The sequence below is a fragment of the Spodoptera frugiperda genome, chromosome 18, assembly GCF_023101765.2.
Source record: "Spodoptera frugiperda isolate SF20-4 chromosome 18, AGI-APGP_CSIRO_Sfru_2.0, whole genome shotgun sequence".
NCBI lineage: Eukaryota > Metazoa > Arthropoda > Insecta > Lepidoptera > Noctuidae > Spodoptera > Spodoptera frugiperda.
Genome location: NC_064229.1, coordinates 11,298,957 through 11,316,611, shown reverse-complemented (window position 1 = coordinate 11,316,611; position 17,655 = coordinate 11,298,957). Strand labels below are relative to the sequence as shown.

Sequence of the window (17,655 nt, the reverse complement as noted above, 5' to 3'; positions counted from 1 at the left end):
CAACAGTGTGATGCAACATCATCGATAGCTGTTAATGAGTTAGCAACAACGATGTTATTGAGTGTGAATACATTTATCTAGGTGTCTTTGAGTTAGTTATATTTATGGCCACAGGTGGCGTGTTGGTTGCCATGTGCCTTTCATCTCATGTTTTTACTATTGTCAACCATTATTCTGCGATTTTGAAACAAAAGTGTTTTCGAAAGAAATCTTATTCGATAAGATGTATCATTTACGATACAACAGTTTGATACACTGGACTAATTTGGCGTGCTAACAGTCTCTGCAACAATATTTAATATGCATCTGTCTTTTTCGGTCTAATTTCAACTTTATGTAAAAGCCAAACGACATAATTCTCTTAAATAACTGTGATATGATAACAAAGTGCGAATCTTACCCTATTTCTTTCTGAACTGCAGATTTTGTTGCAGTGAGCAACGGCGCGCTGAGCGCGTGTTCCCAGGGCGGCATGGACAAGGACGGCAAGAAGAAGCACACGAGGCCCACCTTCAGCGGCCAGCAGATCTTCGCGCTGGAGAAGACCTTCGAGCAGACCAAGTACCTGGCCGGGCCGGAGCGGGCCAAGCTCGCGTACGCGCTCGGCATGACCGAGTCACAAGTCAAGGTCAGTTTGCACACACAATATTTATTCTTAACATAGTATATTTTAGGTATTTGTTTCTGTGTCTCAAATGCTAAGGTTGTTATGAAATACTCGTGTGTAGAACGCATGGAACAGTATTAAATGTAAGTGTACTTTTTGTTTTGTCGGCATCAATCGAAAGTCAATAGATTGGTCGTGATTGTATGAGTAGTGGAACAGTATAAATGAATATTGGGCTTAACACAATTAGCACAGTGTACCGACGAGTAGGGTACAGGCAGCGACACGCGGCACTCGCACTAATCCGATTACACAGATTGAAAAGTCAATCACTTAGCGGAGCGGCGCGCGGCGGCGGCGGCGGCGGCACGCAGTCAAACGCGGCGCTCTATTACTGGGGATTATACCGCGCGACATGTGCACCGACACTTTGTTTTATTTTACACATCAACCTATTTAATATCGTGATTCACACTTTTACCAATCACTGCCACGCTTCTAATGACCAGCCACGCTCGCTCAGTACATTCTCTCTTTATTACATTTTTATAAGCTGTCCCTCGTTTTATACCTAATAAAATATTAATATTTATATTGCATTCCAATTCCCAATACAGAGTTACGCCATTTAACTACTGGAGTTAAGTAAAACTATCTCCGTTAGCACGAGTCGTAAAACGCAACAATAATACGAGATCATCACGAACATTTTACGAGATATAAATTACCATCTTAAACGACGCGCCTACTGCACACTGGAGTAAACACATCATGCAAAAGGATCTTTCAATTAAACCAAACACATAAAATAGGCGTAAAAAGGCGCAGTTATATGGAACTAATTGTGGGGCGACGTCATGCCCGGGGCGCCCCTCCGCACACAAGTGCGGCGCTCGCCGCCCGCAAGCGGTCACGGTGCGCTCCGAGCGAAACTTTATTGAATGCTGATGCTCACTGTTTGTTGTTGTACCGTATTGTTTCAATTTTATTCAAGTTTACCTGTGATTGTAGTATACAACGCTGGTATACCCGGAGCAATACAGCTACATTTCCTTCATTCACAGTCAACAAACGTTTTCTAGTCAAAGATCACTGTCACATTTTGCTAAACTTTCAATAAATAATCTCCTCGAGCATGCAGTCTGATGATGTGCGTCCTCCCAAAGTATGTGCGGATCCCTCCAGTGTGAGTTTAATGCGAGGGGAATAATCATATTATACTAAGTGATACTCGCTATTAGGGGACTGTTAGGATGCTTGCACAGGGCGCGACACAAACTGCGCCGCGATTTATTTTCACAACGTGATTTTGGTACTCAACTAACGCCTCAGTTTCAGATAATTGACTCGTTGTTTATGGGATATAAAGTACGGTTTATTTTGTGCTTGGACTTAAAATACTTATTTTACGTGAGTCTTTCTATACACCTACTTACTTTTTGGAATTATTTATAAAATTACAAAAGTAAAAATTAAGTAAACATTTCTGATTATAAACCAAATAAAAATATAGCACTACAATTTCATTATTGTATCGAATACCATCAAACTATTACTGACAAGAAAGTAACAAAAGAGCATCACCATGTGCAATGAACCTCTGGCAGCATCGTTGCAGGCAATAGTCGGAGAGGCGAGTGCAATGATGCGCACACAACAAGATTAATGCCCGCGCCACATCGCGCGGAAACTGGAGCGATGTTGCGTCCTCGGCAATAATCATGAATCTTCAATATTTTCCGACGACTCCCAGACTATGGGGATACATCTGTCGTCTCATCATTTATTGTCAATATCGAACGCTTTGTTTTAGGAATTATTCTAACATGACGCGTCATTTGCTTACAGTGTTCTATTTGTGTGCCAGTAAAAGTCTTGAAGTTAGTATTGAACAAGGTAAAAGTGCCTTTGTCGGTCTAACAAAAGAATAGTTTGAACTCAACCACCCCAATACCGAAGCTTTTAAGCTGTATAAGCGGTCTAATGGTATCAATACACAAAGACCAACAATCCTTTACAATACTAAATACGTATCACACAATACACATTCACAAATTGGACTCAAAAGCCAATGTGCGAAGGGATAATCTACCACTTTATATCTAAACACTTTACGCGATTGTCGACTTTATGGCTTTGTGTTAGGAGTGTTGTGGAGTGTGTAGTTGAGTTTGTAGGGTGTTTCAATTCCCCTGCATGGGTGTCATAGCTCATTTGGCATTCGATAAAATTAATCCATGGGGAAGATTAACAGAGAGGGTAGTGTGTTTACACATGTGTGATGCAGCGGCCGATGCAACTCGAATACGTAATGCAATTAATTCTTGACGGCTGTTTATTCAATAACTATATTTCATACTTTCCGAGCGTTCGTGTCGTTTAATTGCTGCATTTATTGAGTTAATGGATTGCCTGCTATTATCACTATTGCTTTTGATTTCTTTTGTTTAGATTGTTTTTTTTATGGATTTTGAACATGTTTAGTTTATAATACAAAGATTTCATAAAACTACACAAAAGATATGACCACATAATACAACCGGACTTCAAAATTCCTCAGCTTTATACATCGAGCTGAATCATGTTCACATTTATTCACTTATTCAAGACTCGCGATCATTATTTTAGGATCCTGACTCAAGTGTGGCTCTATGAGTGATTCACTCGCGTCTGGTTTCATAGAACCAGGCATTTATACGAGCCACATTAAAATTGATTGATCCCGGTTTCCCATAAGTCAGAGCGAAGGCCGCGAGCGCATCGGACCTCCTTTTTATTTCCTCTGAAACTATACAGCACCAATAATAAAAATAATAAAAGATGATCTTATAATCCGCACCACGGACTGTTCGTTGGGTTTTACAACTATGATATACAACGTCGTAATAAGTCGCCCTTTAGGCAATAACTCGTGTCGCGCTCAAAATGCAAATCACTGTGTGTCGCTATCATTCCTTTTATTGTGGCTGTAAAACACCGTCGAATTAGTTGTGACCCAGCGATGGATGGTTCCCACAGCGATAGATGCGTTTAGATAATTTTATTGCGTGTTATCTCGTATTTTTTATTCCACTCCTGATTCGGGTTATATGGTCCTGTTTCGCGAATTTTATACGACGCAGATTGTAATAATTGTGCACTAAAATTGATCGCGATTATGGCAGTAAAAATGATTTTAATGAAGGGATCGTAACTGGTGTTTACACCTCACAATAAAAATATCGTTAGTGTAACACAGTCATCATTTTAATTCGGAGATACGAATTATTATTAGTGGCGATATAAAGAGCTAATCGCTCACCTTCCTTAACGCATGAATTAGCTACAGACAGCGTGACAGAGGCCACACTTAATAAAAGCGCTCCGATGGAGTATCAGCCTCTAATGACGTCACAGATAAGATAAACTGCAGTTTAGCATGATGCAGATGAGGTCGAGGGGAGCGGGGCGTCACATCGCGCGGACTGTGCACCATATTAAATTATTTTGATAGATGACACTATAATTTAATTTTAATGTGTTTTGATAAAACGACCGTTGTACCCTCTTTAGTGAATTTAAAATCAAGTTTTTTGCCAATTGTAAAGTGATTGAGGATGAATTAAAATGGCTGAGTCGGCGCTTTGTGAGCGATGGCTGCGCTAAACGGTTGTGATAGACATTTGCATACAAGTCATTAAGTACGAGTAGTGGGGCCGCGGGCCGGTACTAGAAGTACGGGTGATGCTCTGTTGTTCACATTTTACTTTATTTACGCTTCGTTTTTAGTTTGTACAAGTTAAACGGTTTTTGATGAGTGACGCAAATATTGATAATAACTTCAATGATGGGATTTAAAGACAAATTATAAACTGAACGTGTTATCCAAAATAACTTGGTTTTGATAATTGATGATCGATATTTAATTTAATTTCTAGATATATATTTTGTGAGTCAATAGTAAATATTATTTGTTGGTTTGGTGGTTGGTTTTGTTGGTTGATGGCCGTTTTAAAATCATTTCAAGCGATAAAAGAAAGAGATTAAACTCATTTATTTTCTATGCTTTGAACTTTATATTTACATCATGTATTGTCAATATTCATACATACATTACCTCACGCCTGTCTCCCATGGAGGTAGACAGAGACAATGGAACGCCAATTGCTACGAATCTTACATATTGTCACTTTGTAACATTATAAGGGATTTTCTTCTACTACTTTCTAGTACTTTTTTCTACTACCTCCTCACAAACACCACTTCAGAAAGCTACCTCAACACTCAATTCATATCAAACCTAAACAGCAAAAGAATAAGGTTGAAAATCGATTGATTAATAAAATGTCACCTTACAAATAGGTATTATAGTTACGGTAATACGGTTGTGAATTCGAAGCAATGCTGCGACTACTCAATCAGACATATATAACATAATATAACACGTTAGTTATGTATGTTACATAACACGGTATGACGTTATGAAGCCATTGCTGCAGTTTACGATACGATTAGCATACTATTGTATATGATAGTTATTGTAGGTAGACATATATACTCAGACATTGTATATACAGGATTTGGTGCATACAGAGGAGTAGGAAAAGGATCCATTTCTGAGTCGGTGGCTGTTGAAATTCTCTTGCAGGGACTGTTTTCACAGGGCCTAGAGCGAATGACTTAAGCCGAAAGGCGCCAAAGAGACTGTACAACTGGGCGAAGTTCAGTCGCCAAACACCACGGAATATTGACTTAAAACTAAGTGAGTCCTATGTGTGAGCTGTTATACTTGCTTCCAATAGTAGGGCCTAGTGCGAGTTTGTTTTACGTTAAGGCGCTCACCATGTTCATTACATTCGGTACTCTGATTGACCTGTTTCAGTAAACAAACCAATCAGAGTTACACTATCATTTTTATTTTTATATGGATACTGTCTAGAATTCTGATTAGACACGTTCGTGTAGGAGAGCCTAAATATTTTTATCTTTAATTGTTGTGTATGGTTTCTGCATGTAAAGTTCTTTTAATTTAACTTACTAAACGTAGTTTCATGATACCTAGCAGATTAACTCAAGTAATAACTGTTAATATCACCTGTACATACATATATACATACATAGATACAGACATACATACATACAGTCTGTACAATCACACCATTGTTCACGATCGTGTCACAAACAGATTCTCCGATTAGTATCAAGCAGCGCCCTCTGGCGTACATGTCATAATTAAATTAACATATTCAATGTTCCTACATTACTGTATGAATATGTTACCACTAGTTATAGTAACTGCCTGTCTCGTGCACGGTACAATTGATGGAGAAGCGAGGATTCATTATTATAGGGAACTTGAGTGATCCCTTTTGACTTGAATTGAATGTTCTAGAAGCCGATAGTGGCCACATTTATCCTCGGTGGAATAGCTACGCAATACAACAGGACCTAAAGTACGTTCAATATATCATTTCCAATCACTCCGGCGTAAAGCCAACTAGTGACCAATTCAAATATTGGGCCGATCCAAAAACAACTGGCGTCCCAATCCGAGTGTTATTTGTCAAAACAACTGTCAGCCATGTTTTGTTTCCAATCGATTTGTTTAAACGCGACACCGATGACGTATATCTGCCTAAATTCCCGGCTAAATCTATCCGACAGACATCCATGATTCCATTCAGCCTGTATACACAACAAAGCACAAATCAAAACTCAGCTTTAATCCGATGATGGTAGAGTTGAATGTTGTTTGAGTGTCGGGAGGTTAGTGAAGTGATCAATCGATTGATTCGATGACAGGCGGGAGCGGACGATAATCGGCGCTCATTAGTCGAATGCGAGTACCAGTGAATCGATTCGGTGTGACATCTGCGTTTTCGAATATAATCCGCAGCGAGATATTTTTAGTGCAGTGCTGTTGATGGCGATTCTATTTGGTTGGTGCTTTGAACATAGGAATGTTTTAATCATTTAGTTTGCATACATTTCGCTAGTAACTAGATACACGCTTTGTGGTGCAATAGTGTTTCGAATATCTAGACGTTTGTTATTTTACACCACAAAGTTGAATGTAATCGAACATTGTCAAAGTCTGACCAAATTATTCTTTTGTGTAGGAGATTTACAGAACAATGTCTTGCTTGAGAAATAACCCTATTAGTGAGAATTTTTCATCATACAATCTTAGAAAGCTCCAAGCTGCTCACAATTCGAGCCTACCCCGACAATTACAAAATTGAAGCACCAATAACCGACCACCGACAGCTGCCAATATGGCGGAGTGTGGTGCAATAAAATAATACCACAAACACATAGACTTATGTAGTTGTCAATGAGGTCGTTACAGGGGCCGTGTGCTCGCGGGACCCTAATTGATTGGCGCGCTAACGACCTGGGTTCAGGGTTCCGTACCCGCGACTATCGCCTTATTTATTGTCTATAAATTATTTTGATTGCTGCCGCGGTTTTTATATGTACTTACTGTGCGAGTGGCGCTGGAGTAGTGAGGAGTGTGTGGAGGTATTGTATGAAGAAGAAAGCAAATATTTATAACAGGGTGTCAACTAATAAGTATGACTTTTAAATAATTATGGATAATATTTGAAAAATAATAGCATTGTTCGCTATCAAGTACTTTATAATAAAGTCATTAGAATTTAAAGATCACAAGAACAGAACACTATACATATATAATAGGTAAACTAGTCATTTGTCTGAATTCCTCTTTATCTCAGTCTTAAAAAAGTTAATCCAAAGGTTTGTTTGAAGTAAACTTTTTCTTTTCCAAAAAACTCGATAAAGAAGTATGTCACAGCACATGAAACCACAGAAAATCCAAAATCATGGGAATATGACAGAGCATGTCATCAATGCTAATACCTGGTGATCTGTCCACCACACCACGAAGGTACACACACATACAGACAGAGTGATGGGGGTCACACACCACTCACCTGCGCTGAAATATATGATTACAGCAGAAATTAGCGGGTATTACGATGGAAAGAGGTTGTAGGGAAAAAATATTTTGGACAACATATTGACGTCACAAAAAATTTTGACTTTATGACAATTTCTACCAGCGTTGTCAACTAGCAACATGAGTATAGTTTACTACTAAAGCAACACATATATATGACATACACCCTCACAAACGTTCACATTTCTAATAATAATTAGTAAGATTGCAGACATGCTTGCTAGATCTGTTAGTTTCAGTAGGTCACTTAAAGAGTATTATTTTTCTTGCCAGTTTTACTTATGCCGTAACTCGATACTGCCAGATGTTAAGATAGATCTAACACAATTCTAAAATATTCTACAACAAATAGATTGACAAAAAGCAGCGCGTAAAGTGCGGAGAATCAATTACAGCAGGCAGTGCGCAGCTGAGGCCCACGCTCAGGGGCTCTGACGAAATGACCGACAGGAAAACATTACAACGCTAAGCCACGCTTTGAATATTATTACGTTTTAGAATAAAACGAAACAAATTATAATACATCTTCTTCATCAGTTATTTTATTGTAGAACAGAGATTTATTGGGATCATTAAACATTTATAAAAATATGACTAAAGTCGCGCATACGCATCAAATAATATGTGATTACTTTCATATGCTTTTTTTGTCCTTTTAAAGACAACAACTTTTTCTTCTTTTTAAATCTCCCAAACTTTAGAGCAAAATCACACCGGGCGTTTTAGATCGCGCCGCCCCGTCACCCCACAAATCGTAGGCGTGTCGCAAGTCGCAGTTGTGCGGCTACAGCCGATTACGGCAACAACAACTGTTGTCCGCAACATTAACATGACAATGCGCGCGCGCCTGCGACCAATAAGTCGCGTGATGAATGGCCCTGCGACGCGATCAGTCGCGGTGTGACTGGCCAAATATTGCAACTGTATTTGATTTTAATTGTGATATTAGTAGGGTCGCTTTATTTTGCTATTGATGCAGTGAATCACATCTGTGGTCTGATTCTATTGGGATAATGTGGACAAATAGAAAATGATAAAATAGTAGTCAGTAACCAACTGTACTTTACTGTTAGTTTTTGAAGAACCTTTTGTCTAAGATTATACTTTTACTTTATCACAATTCAAGAGCTTCGCAGCAAATTATAACTCTGTTGACTACCACATGAGGCAGCACACAATCATTATCACATAATGTAGAGACATCACTACGCGTGGGCGGGCGACGTAGCGCGGCGTAGCGTGGCGTAGGGCGGCGTAGGGCGGCGTAGGTTGGTGTGGGGCGGCGGAGGGCGGCACATATAAAAATGCAAATAGCATGTCGACAGGCCCCGGTATCAATCACTGCACGCCTTATTATTGCAGGATTTAGGAACAACACGCGTTTATTGTTTCTTTCAGTCGAAGGTTTATGTTGCTGCAGTTTGCACTTCGTTTACTTAAGTTTTTTTGGGGTTTCAGTGAGTGGGCGACTATTTGTTGCTTTTAATTTCTTCTCGATGTGTTTCGGTATATGCTTTTGTCCTTTGGTCTACTGATGACGAAGTCTAAGTTTAGTATTTGTGGCATTGGTCGAATGATTTTCGTGACATCATGTAGACAAGACAAGACTGGTACTGCAGTGCGGACTAGTATAAAATCGAAGTGACAATGATAAAGACAATTTTGAAATGTTCTAATTCTGCTTGTATCAGTAACACGTATTCCTAGTTTAGTATAAACCAGTAGGTCTGTAACCAACAAGTGACCTGTCCCATCTGCCCACGCGTCTCCTCGTCCACCATATCAATGTTTGCTCGCTACCTAATAAAGAAACTCAATTATTAAATACACGTCGATAAAATATCCAATTATTTTTCTCGAATCCAACCGACGTGTGACTCGATTATCATAATTTTTAATTAACATTTGTCAGCCGCTGCCCGCTTCCGGCTTACTCGAATTATTGTATCGTATATGTGACTACTCATCGATGTAATCGACTTTGCATTCGATTAGTCAAGTATTCGATTGGATTATTCGTATCGAGTAGGGAAAGGTGTGAAGATATCTTGTTCTATAAACGACAATTTTAAATAGGGGGTTTGTTTACAGGGCGGGTTTGTAAATAAGATAGGTAAAATATCGAGTCTTTCATACAAAATCTGGACAATGCATTTGGATGCCTGATGCAAGTCTAGTTAAATGAAACATAAATATACAAAGTCAATGTATTTGTTCCAATCTGCTCGGCTAACGACATCAATTTTTCTGATGTTATCGCAGTTAATCACGCTTAACGATACAAATGTTAGGACGCGGCTCACGATGCTCTGCTCAAACACTTAGAGCGTACAAACAGACAATCAGTCAGTTTTGACAACGTGTTTACGAGCAGCTCCGTCGCTGTCGCGGGCGCCTCGTTATCCCAGATTACCTTAAACGTCGCCAAATAAAACGATCCCCGGCTACGTACAAACGGCACTACAGTTTTACGCGAACAAACAATTATTTATTGCTCCGAACACCCTATATAACAACCGACACTCACCAAAATCGACTCTAACGCTACTAAATAGAGCACAGAATCGCACAGCGCGCCTCCGATCCACAGTCGAGCAAGATTAATAGGGCATAAAACGTAAGATAATACAATATACAAGAAGACACGTTGTTAACCGTTCCGTTTTGAGACGGTGTTGAGTGGCTTCATCCGTCTCCCTCGCTCGTATGTGGAGTGCTACGTCTGTCTCGGTCGCACACTTTCAATTATCTGCCTAATCCTTCAATTACGTCGACAGATGTCGCGCGCGTCTTCGAGCTTATGTGCCAGTTTAAAGTACCGTCCGCAGAGCAATTACTGTGATCGGACCAGATTTTGTAGGCTTTTATTGCTGGAATATAATTAAATTTTCATTGATTTCGTAATGTAATTTATTTGTTATTGGTTGCTTGAGTCTGAGCTCGAGCGATGTTCAATTTCTCAGCTCGAATTAATATTATTCTAAATGAATGGAGGCTTATCTTGGAATAGAAACAATTTGTTTTACATTTTTCTCTACTTTTATAGTGACGCTTTCAATTTGCTGTCTGGATCGTTTACTGTCTTACAACTCTTCATGTGCTATTAATCTTAGTGTCATACTTTTCTAGCAAAGACCTCATATAAGGATCCTAATTTTATTGACAATAATTATAGTTTTGCCAAAAAAAGTACACAAAGAGATTAAAACTCCAAAAACAGCTCCACCAAAAGCAAACAGCAAAGCACACGAACACCGACCATTTGAACCCAATTACTGCACAAACAAACAAACAAACAAATATAAATAGATTAATGGAGAAAGTTTCTTCTGTCGCTACCCACAGCGCGCGCGGCGGTGGTGTGTCCCTTAAGGGTACACGAGTTAGCTAATAATTAATATTATAATTAATGTTGCAATAACTGGAACCGCGGCACGCTATTAATCCGACATCCCCCCCTCCCCGCGCTACCCCGTCCCCCTCACCCCCTCGACTCGGTTCATTAGGCTGTTTTTACAATGTCACACTTAATTTAATTACGACATTTGTAAAATTGGTCGTGAATTGTAAGTCAAAGGGTTCTTAATGTTCTTGCGGAGTTTTGATTACTTGAGGACTGAGGTTCATGGAGGTTTTATAGAGGTCGGCGCTGGAGGTGGAGGTGTCTGATCAGGGTGGATGGAGAGATTTGGTGTGGAGACAAAGTGTGACATTTGGCTTGATTAGTTTATGTACGATTAATGCACACTCAATCGTAGATAGTATCGCGTGTGCGTTCATTTGCACTTACGGCAGCTAATACCTACTACTGTATAAAAATATGCTAAGTAGCATCGATAATCAATTGAAAGTATTTTAATTAGAATATCACATTCCTCCGAGTGAGATGTTATCGGCGCGCGACGCGGCGAGACCCGATAATCACAAAAAACGCAACAAACAGAAATCAATTAAAACTAATCTCGAACAAGATGTCTAAACGAACGAAATTAACTCTCCGCTAATAATGGTAGCACCTTATCTGAGCATCGGTTTAATATATCACTGGCTAAACACGGACAATCTGTCCGTCCGTCAGTCCGTCAGTCCGTCCGTCCGTCCGTTCGACAGCCCTGACAAATGAAAGCGACCGACTGCCTCATCGGAATAACGCCGATAATTATCTAGACCACACACTGCAATCTAAACTAAACCTTAATTCCTACTCAGGAGGGAATAAGATTAATCACTTCAAACGATTTTAAAATGTTTTGAACATCTTACACATGTCTTAATCAAAATCGGGTTCTATGTTACAGAGATAGAGTATAAATTTGAATAGTGTATTATGGTTTGGTGTAGAGCATCGTTGGCATGGTCGATTGTAGTGTCAGAATGGTAATGATGGCGGGCGACAAGGCGGAATGGCGTTCGGTAGCGGCCGACGATTTCATTAATGACATTAGACACAGTAATGAGAATTTAAGTCGGGCCGGGAAGCTAAACGCGCGTGATTGAGATAAGAGCCAGTGCGTTAAATCCTTGTTCTTGTACAACATGCCTTATTCCGGCCGATGGGGCTTAGCTTAGCTTAGCCAGGATCACTTCACTTAAATACGGATTTCATTTTAAGGATTCTTAACTTTGATTCTGTGATCATTGCATAGTAATGTTAAGACGTATTTTATTTCCAATTCTTTCAATAATTTACTTTGATGATAATAATGACGGATTTTCAATACTTACATCATTAATTTAATATACTTTCTCCTCTTTGTAGATAGCACGATGATGTTTATAAAATGAGGATTTTTTGCTTTCTATACAACCTTTCATACAATTCCATACAGCCTAACATTCCTAAAAGAAAAAAAGCTTAAATTTATGTTTCGATTTAACGGAGTAACGTTTTTATTACCAATTCATTACACAAAAGAGTTAATTAAAGACGTTCCCAGTATTTTAGAGTAAGACCTTTGGCATCCATTAATAACAGTCTACTTGTAAACATCAACATTTATCATAAATATACGTTTATAATGATGAGCTACTTCATCATGTGTAGTTGGTGGCAATGTGTGAGTGTGTGTGTGTGTGTAGCTCGGCCCGTCAGTGTCGCGTCGCGTCGTGCGCGTGACGGCGTGTGAGTGTGTCGCACGCGTCGCGTCGCGCGCGTCACACGCTGTCGTTACGATACCATCACTTGATCCTCGTGATAAGATCGAGTGCATGGGAATTCATTTGTGAAGCCACCGACATCATTATTATATTTCATCTTAAAAGCGTCCAAAATCGATTGTTACTCTTGTGAGTTTTACAAATGAGAAGTGTTTCTGGTTTTAACTTCTACTTTATAAATAAGATCAGTAACGAGTTTTGATTGTTACCGAGCATCAACTATGTTTAAAAATCGACTGCAGCAATCATAACATTATATCTAGAACATTAAGTGTTAGTTCTTATCTCGTAAGGAGACAGTACATCTGTGATCTGAAACAGTCGGCAGCGTCGCCTCACACAATCGATAGCACATTACTCATGACACATACAACGTGCTATGTCTTATACTACAGAGAACATGATGTTGTTTTATCAATTTATTCAGTGTTACTTTATACATAAGAATAATTAGGAATAGTATACGATGTTCTTCGTATGTATAGAGGTAGCAAGTAACGAATATATTTATAAACTAGTATACTTGGATAAGTTAAAGATGAAAAGTGCTTGCTAAGGTCTTCTACTAACTACTACTAAAATCGTAAGGTGTTTAGTGTCGGGAGCTGCGGCCTACCCAAGCGGGTATACTATAAAGTAGGAGAAGGAACGGGGTGGTCTTTAGTCAGTAAGAGTCTGACACTTCATCTAGCGAGAAATGCAGTGTCAGACTCGTTAGCCACCCATTCCATAAAAAAGATGTCTTTGGATGATTTCCCCATCAAAAAAAATACGGTCTTGAAAAGTCCTCTGCTGTTTCACGAAGATCTTGAAACCAAGAGTTTAACATGCTCATAATGTAGTTCACTAAATAGTATCTAGATAGCAATAATGTGTGACGCTATATAAGAGTGTTGAAAACAGTAGCTACTATGTGCGGGGTGTCAGGGCGGCCCACACAATCGATACCACATTATTCATAGGAGACGCGACGCACACCGCCTTGCTGCACTGCGAGACCCAAGGAGACGACATTATGGCTGTCATATTTCTTATTTCTTCAAATGTACAGAATAGGCTAGATCCCTACTAGTCAAATTCAATACCTTTTTCGAAACGTCAAAAACGATATTTTCTATGAACTTTGTATGAAATACTCTATTATGACGTCATCAGATTTTTACGTCAAATAGCAGACTTATTTCTAAAAATGTTGCTAGAAAAAATCGAAAATTAAGTAGTTCATCAAATTTATGAATGAGAGTGTGATTATTTATCAATATTTTATTGGATTGAAAAGTTGTAATAATTTATTTTTCACCCTGTCATCATCCCTATTAAGAACATGCAATCATAGTTAGTTGCTGAATTTCTTTGTTAGGTTTTCGATTTTATTACAAGAAAATAAAGTTTGATTTTGTACTAGATGATTTACATAGCGGCCAATGAGCTACTGAACACATAAAACATATAATGTAACAAATATAGCAATGAAATATCAAATCTTATTTTTTTCTAATTTACAGAGAAATAATATTTGAATATTTTTGAATGCATTAGAGAAACTTTAGTTTACCTAATAATACATTAGTATGTAGTGAAGTCGCCACTCATTTATTATGCTATTTAATAAGATTGCTTTCCACAAGGACGTAATTATGTAATTATTCTTTGCGCAAGCTATTTTTAGCCCATGTACAGTTGAAACATACTTTAAGGCTCATTCAACTGTAAAAATTGCCATAAAATACAGCAAGCGTATTAAATGTTCATTTACATAAATACATAACACACATACATACATAAACTCTTACGCACTAACATCTTTCATACTTCAGTTTCCAACACGTCAATAACTGATCTTAGAAGCACCTCGATTAATAGTACTTCGTACTTAACCTTGGCCTTTTTAAGCGGTTTAGGAATAGGGATGATGACGAGGTCTGAAAATTAAAAATCTATTTAGCCTGTCAGTTCGGTAATGAAAAAAATGTATTTTGTCATATAAGATAACAATACTTAGATAAAACTTCATTTCTACGTATAAAATGAACCTAGAAGTGGCGTCACGCGATATTTCAAATCGATATATCTTCGGATATTTTGTGTGTAATATTTGAAAATAATATACAAGATATACATTAAAATAAAAAATAGTCATCTACATTGTTGCTTTTAGGTCACTGAAAAATTTAAAGAATGCCAACTACAAGGTAGCTGGTGGCACATGAAACGATGTTTTAGGATACACATAGCTTTTATAAGCAACTCAAAGGTAAATAAATGTAAGTGACTAGCACACCAGGCGAACTCCGTTTCGCCACCAATGATTCTCCCTGTTTTTCTGTTTTTCTCTTAAATTTTTCCTGAATTTTCTCAACTATAAACCTCACGGAGCCCAAGACCTTTCCAACGAATGCAAAACCGTGGAAATCGGTTCGTGCGTTCTGGAGTTATAGCGTCAGGAAGGAAAACCTGACTTATTTTTATATAATAGATAACAACATCGTCTCCATAGCAGTGGTAGTCCGGCGCTGAAGTTGGCGCGGTAAGAGTGTCGGCGTCGGTCGCGTCGCGGCCTCCTACAGATGTAACGGCTGTTACATACACCTCCTTTACGGACAGCTATGTGAGGACATTCTCATAATGCGGGCGGCGGACTAGAGGGCCGATGAGGAAATATTTGATTTTATTCTCATTCCTTGCTACTTGATTGGTTGGTGTTGGATAATTTTTACATGCACGTATTTTTATTTTTATATGTTTTTAATCAGAAGTTTCAAAAAATCTACAAACGTATGACATTTCATTGTATGTAGAATACTTTTTGGCGGTATTCATAGCACTTGGCTCTTATATAAGACAGTTTATTTCGATAACTAAACCCCTTTCTATATTAAACATTTGATGATTATTACTTGTAAAACACTATCATAACCGAACTAAATGATCCCTAACCAAACATACTATTACTCGCATGATCAAAGCACAGCAGTCCGAACAAAGGCGAGCACACACACACGGCGCCAATCTTAAAGACATTAGCGATCGATTCGTCCACTACATGTGTACCGGCCTTATAGACACAAACTCAATATGTGGAAATGATAATAAAAGAGGATCGGTTCAGCATACATATCGTTTTATTATCGTTATATTATCGTGGCTGTATCGACGAGGTTAACTCACTGATATGGCTTGTTTCACTGTTCACAAACTGTTCAGATTATGGCGGACATGACTTAAGGTTATTGTTTTATATGCCTTTTTGTTTTGTCTTCAAGTAGATTCTAGAATTTTTAATGATTATTACTTTATTCACATTTACAGCACAGGTTTTAATGTCCAGTGCCTGAATGCGTTGGAACCTATTGAAAACGAAATGTCAAGTTTGATTCCTTGACATTTCGTTGACTAACTACTAGAAAGGCTTTATATGATTTTATAAATGGCTTTTTTTTGAGGTGGGAATTCTATCCAATGCCTTAGGTAAGACGAGACGGAGTGTCAGACACCTACTGAATAAAAACCTTTCGTTCCTACTCCTGCTCTTTGAGCCGGAGTCCCGGTAAACCCGCTAAGTAGGCCGCGACTGTTTCAATGTTCATATACATGAATTTAAACCTACATCCTCAAATAAAAACTACCGACATTTAATTCAGTAGTAGCGACACGCGACGTATGAAATACAATTAATCAGTAAACAAACAGCTTTATATTAAACTCATGTCTCAATGTATATTCAGTTACGATGGCACGTTTCATGTTATTATTGGAACATTCCACTGATTATCATAAACGGAGACAGAACAAGTGAAACCTTCAGCCGAATGATGAGGCTCGATGAAGTAAATATTGCGTTATGTAAGTAAATACATAATGTTATGTATTGTCTAGACGACGTGTAGGCCACGCCGGGACACAATGTCATTGTTGCCGACTTTGGTCATTCATTCTGTAGTTTTTGTATTGTTGGGCATGAACGAGGCTGTGTGGTGGCCATAATTGTCTCGTGTGAGTTACTGGATAGATGTTTTAAGAATATAGTTTTATTCATAAATGTATTATCGTTGTTGAAATTCTGAATATGTGTGAAAAGATTTGGTATATGATAGAAAGAAAGTGACTAAATTGTAGAGTAGACAAATAAGTAGTAATTAAACATCACACATGTACTTACTTTATTAAAGATACTTCAAATAACAATAGTGACTAGAAATAGTATCTTAGACAAGTAAAAATCTTTTATCAATTCCCACACAAAGGAATCCGGGGAAATTCGTTGAGCACATCAATATAGCAAGAACATGAAAATCCGATGAGGCATCATATCGATATTACGGCCGTCCCGACTCGATGCCATTCGATGCCAATCGATTCATGAATACATATCGATATCGGGGCCGTGCTCGCACTATAATGAATACTTCCCACTGATTACGTTTCTGTTCTATGATGATAGAACTGTCTAAGGGGGAGTGGGGAGCTACGGATAAGGAAAACTTTTCAAGACAAATGTTTGAAAATGTATCTTCATACATATACAATAGAGTACATTTACCATTTCAAATGTTGTATATAAAGAGAGTATTTCTATTCTTATTTAGTTTCAAATCCATATTATTACGTTTTTGAGAGGTCGTTTTTCCGTAACAGTGCTACGGCGTAGCACGCTACGACAATTTCGTAGCAATGATGTAAACAATAGATTTTATGCTGTGCTGAACTGAAAGCAATCTTTAATAAGTTTTTCGTACATACAATGCTATGTATGTGTGCAATTTTGATCAACGATGTAGTTAAATATCGTTATTGTACACACAATACATGAACTACGCACACAACAAAAGAATGTTACAATGTATCATTTGATATAGATTACAGCATCAGATCCGAGTCTAGCAAAGAATAATACACAGGAAGGCTAACAAACTAGATGTTATCACATCAC

General features: G+C 38.3%; 1 protein-coding gene across 2 annotated transcripts in view; it reads left to right on the top strand.

The window, feature by feature from the left end:
• LOC118278075 (homeobox protein Nkx-6.2) overlaps positions 1-17,655 on the top strand; it is a 46,288-nt gene that overhangs the window by 15,465 nt on the left and 13,168 nt on the right. Inside the window, exon 2 of one of the 2 annotated variants that reach the window (XM_050700181.1) lies at positions 423-628. In XM_050700181.1, the coding sequence (XP_050556138.1) occupies positions 423-628 (206 nt within the window). The remainder of the gene's footprint in view (positions 1-422; positions 629-17,655) is intronic. The other variant, XM_050700182.1, reaches the window with a different exon arrangement.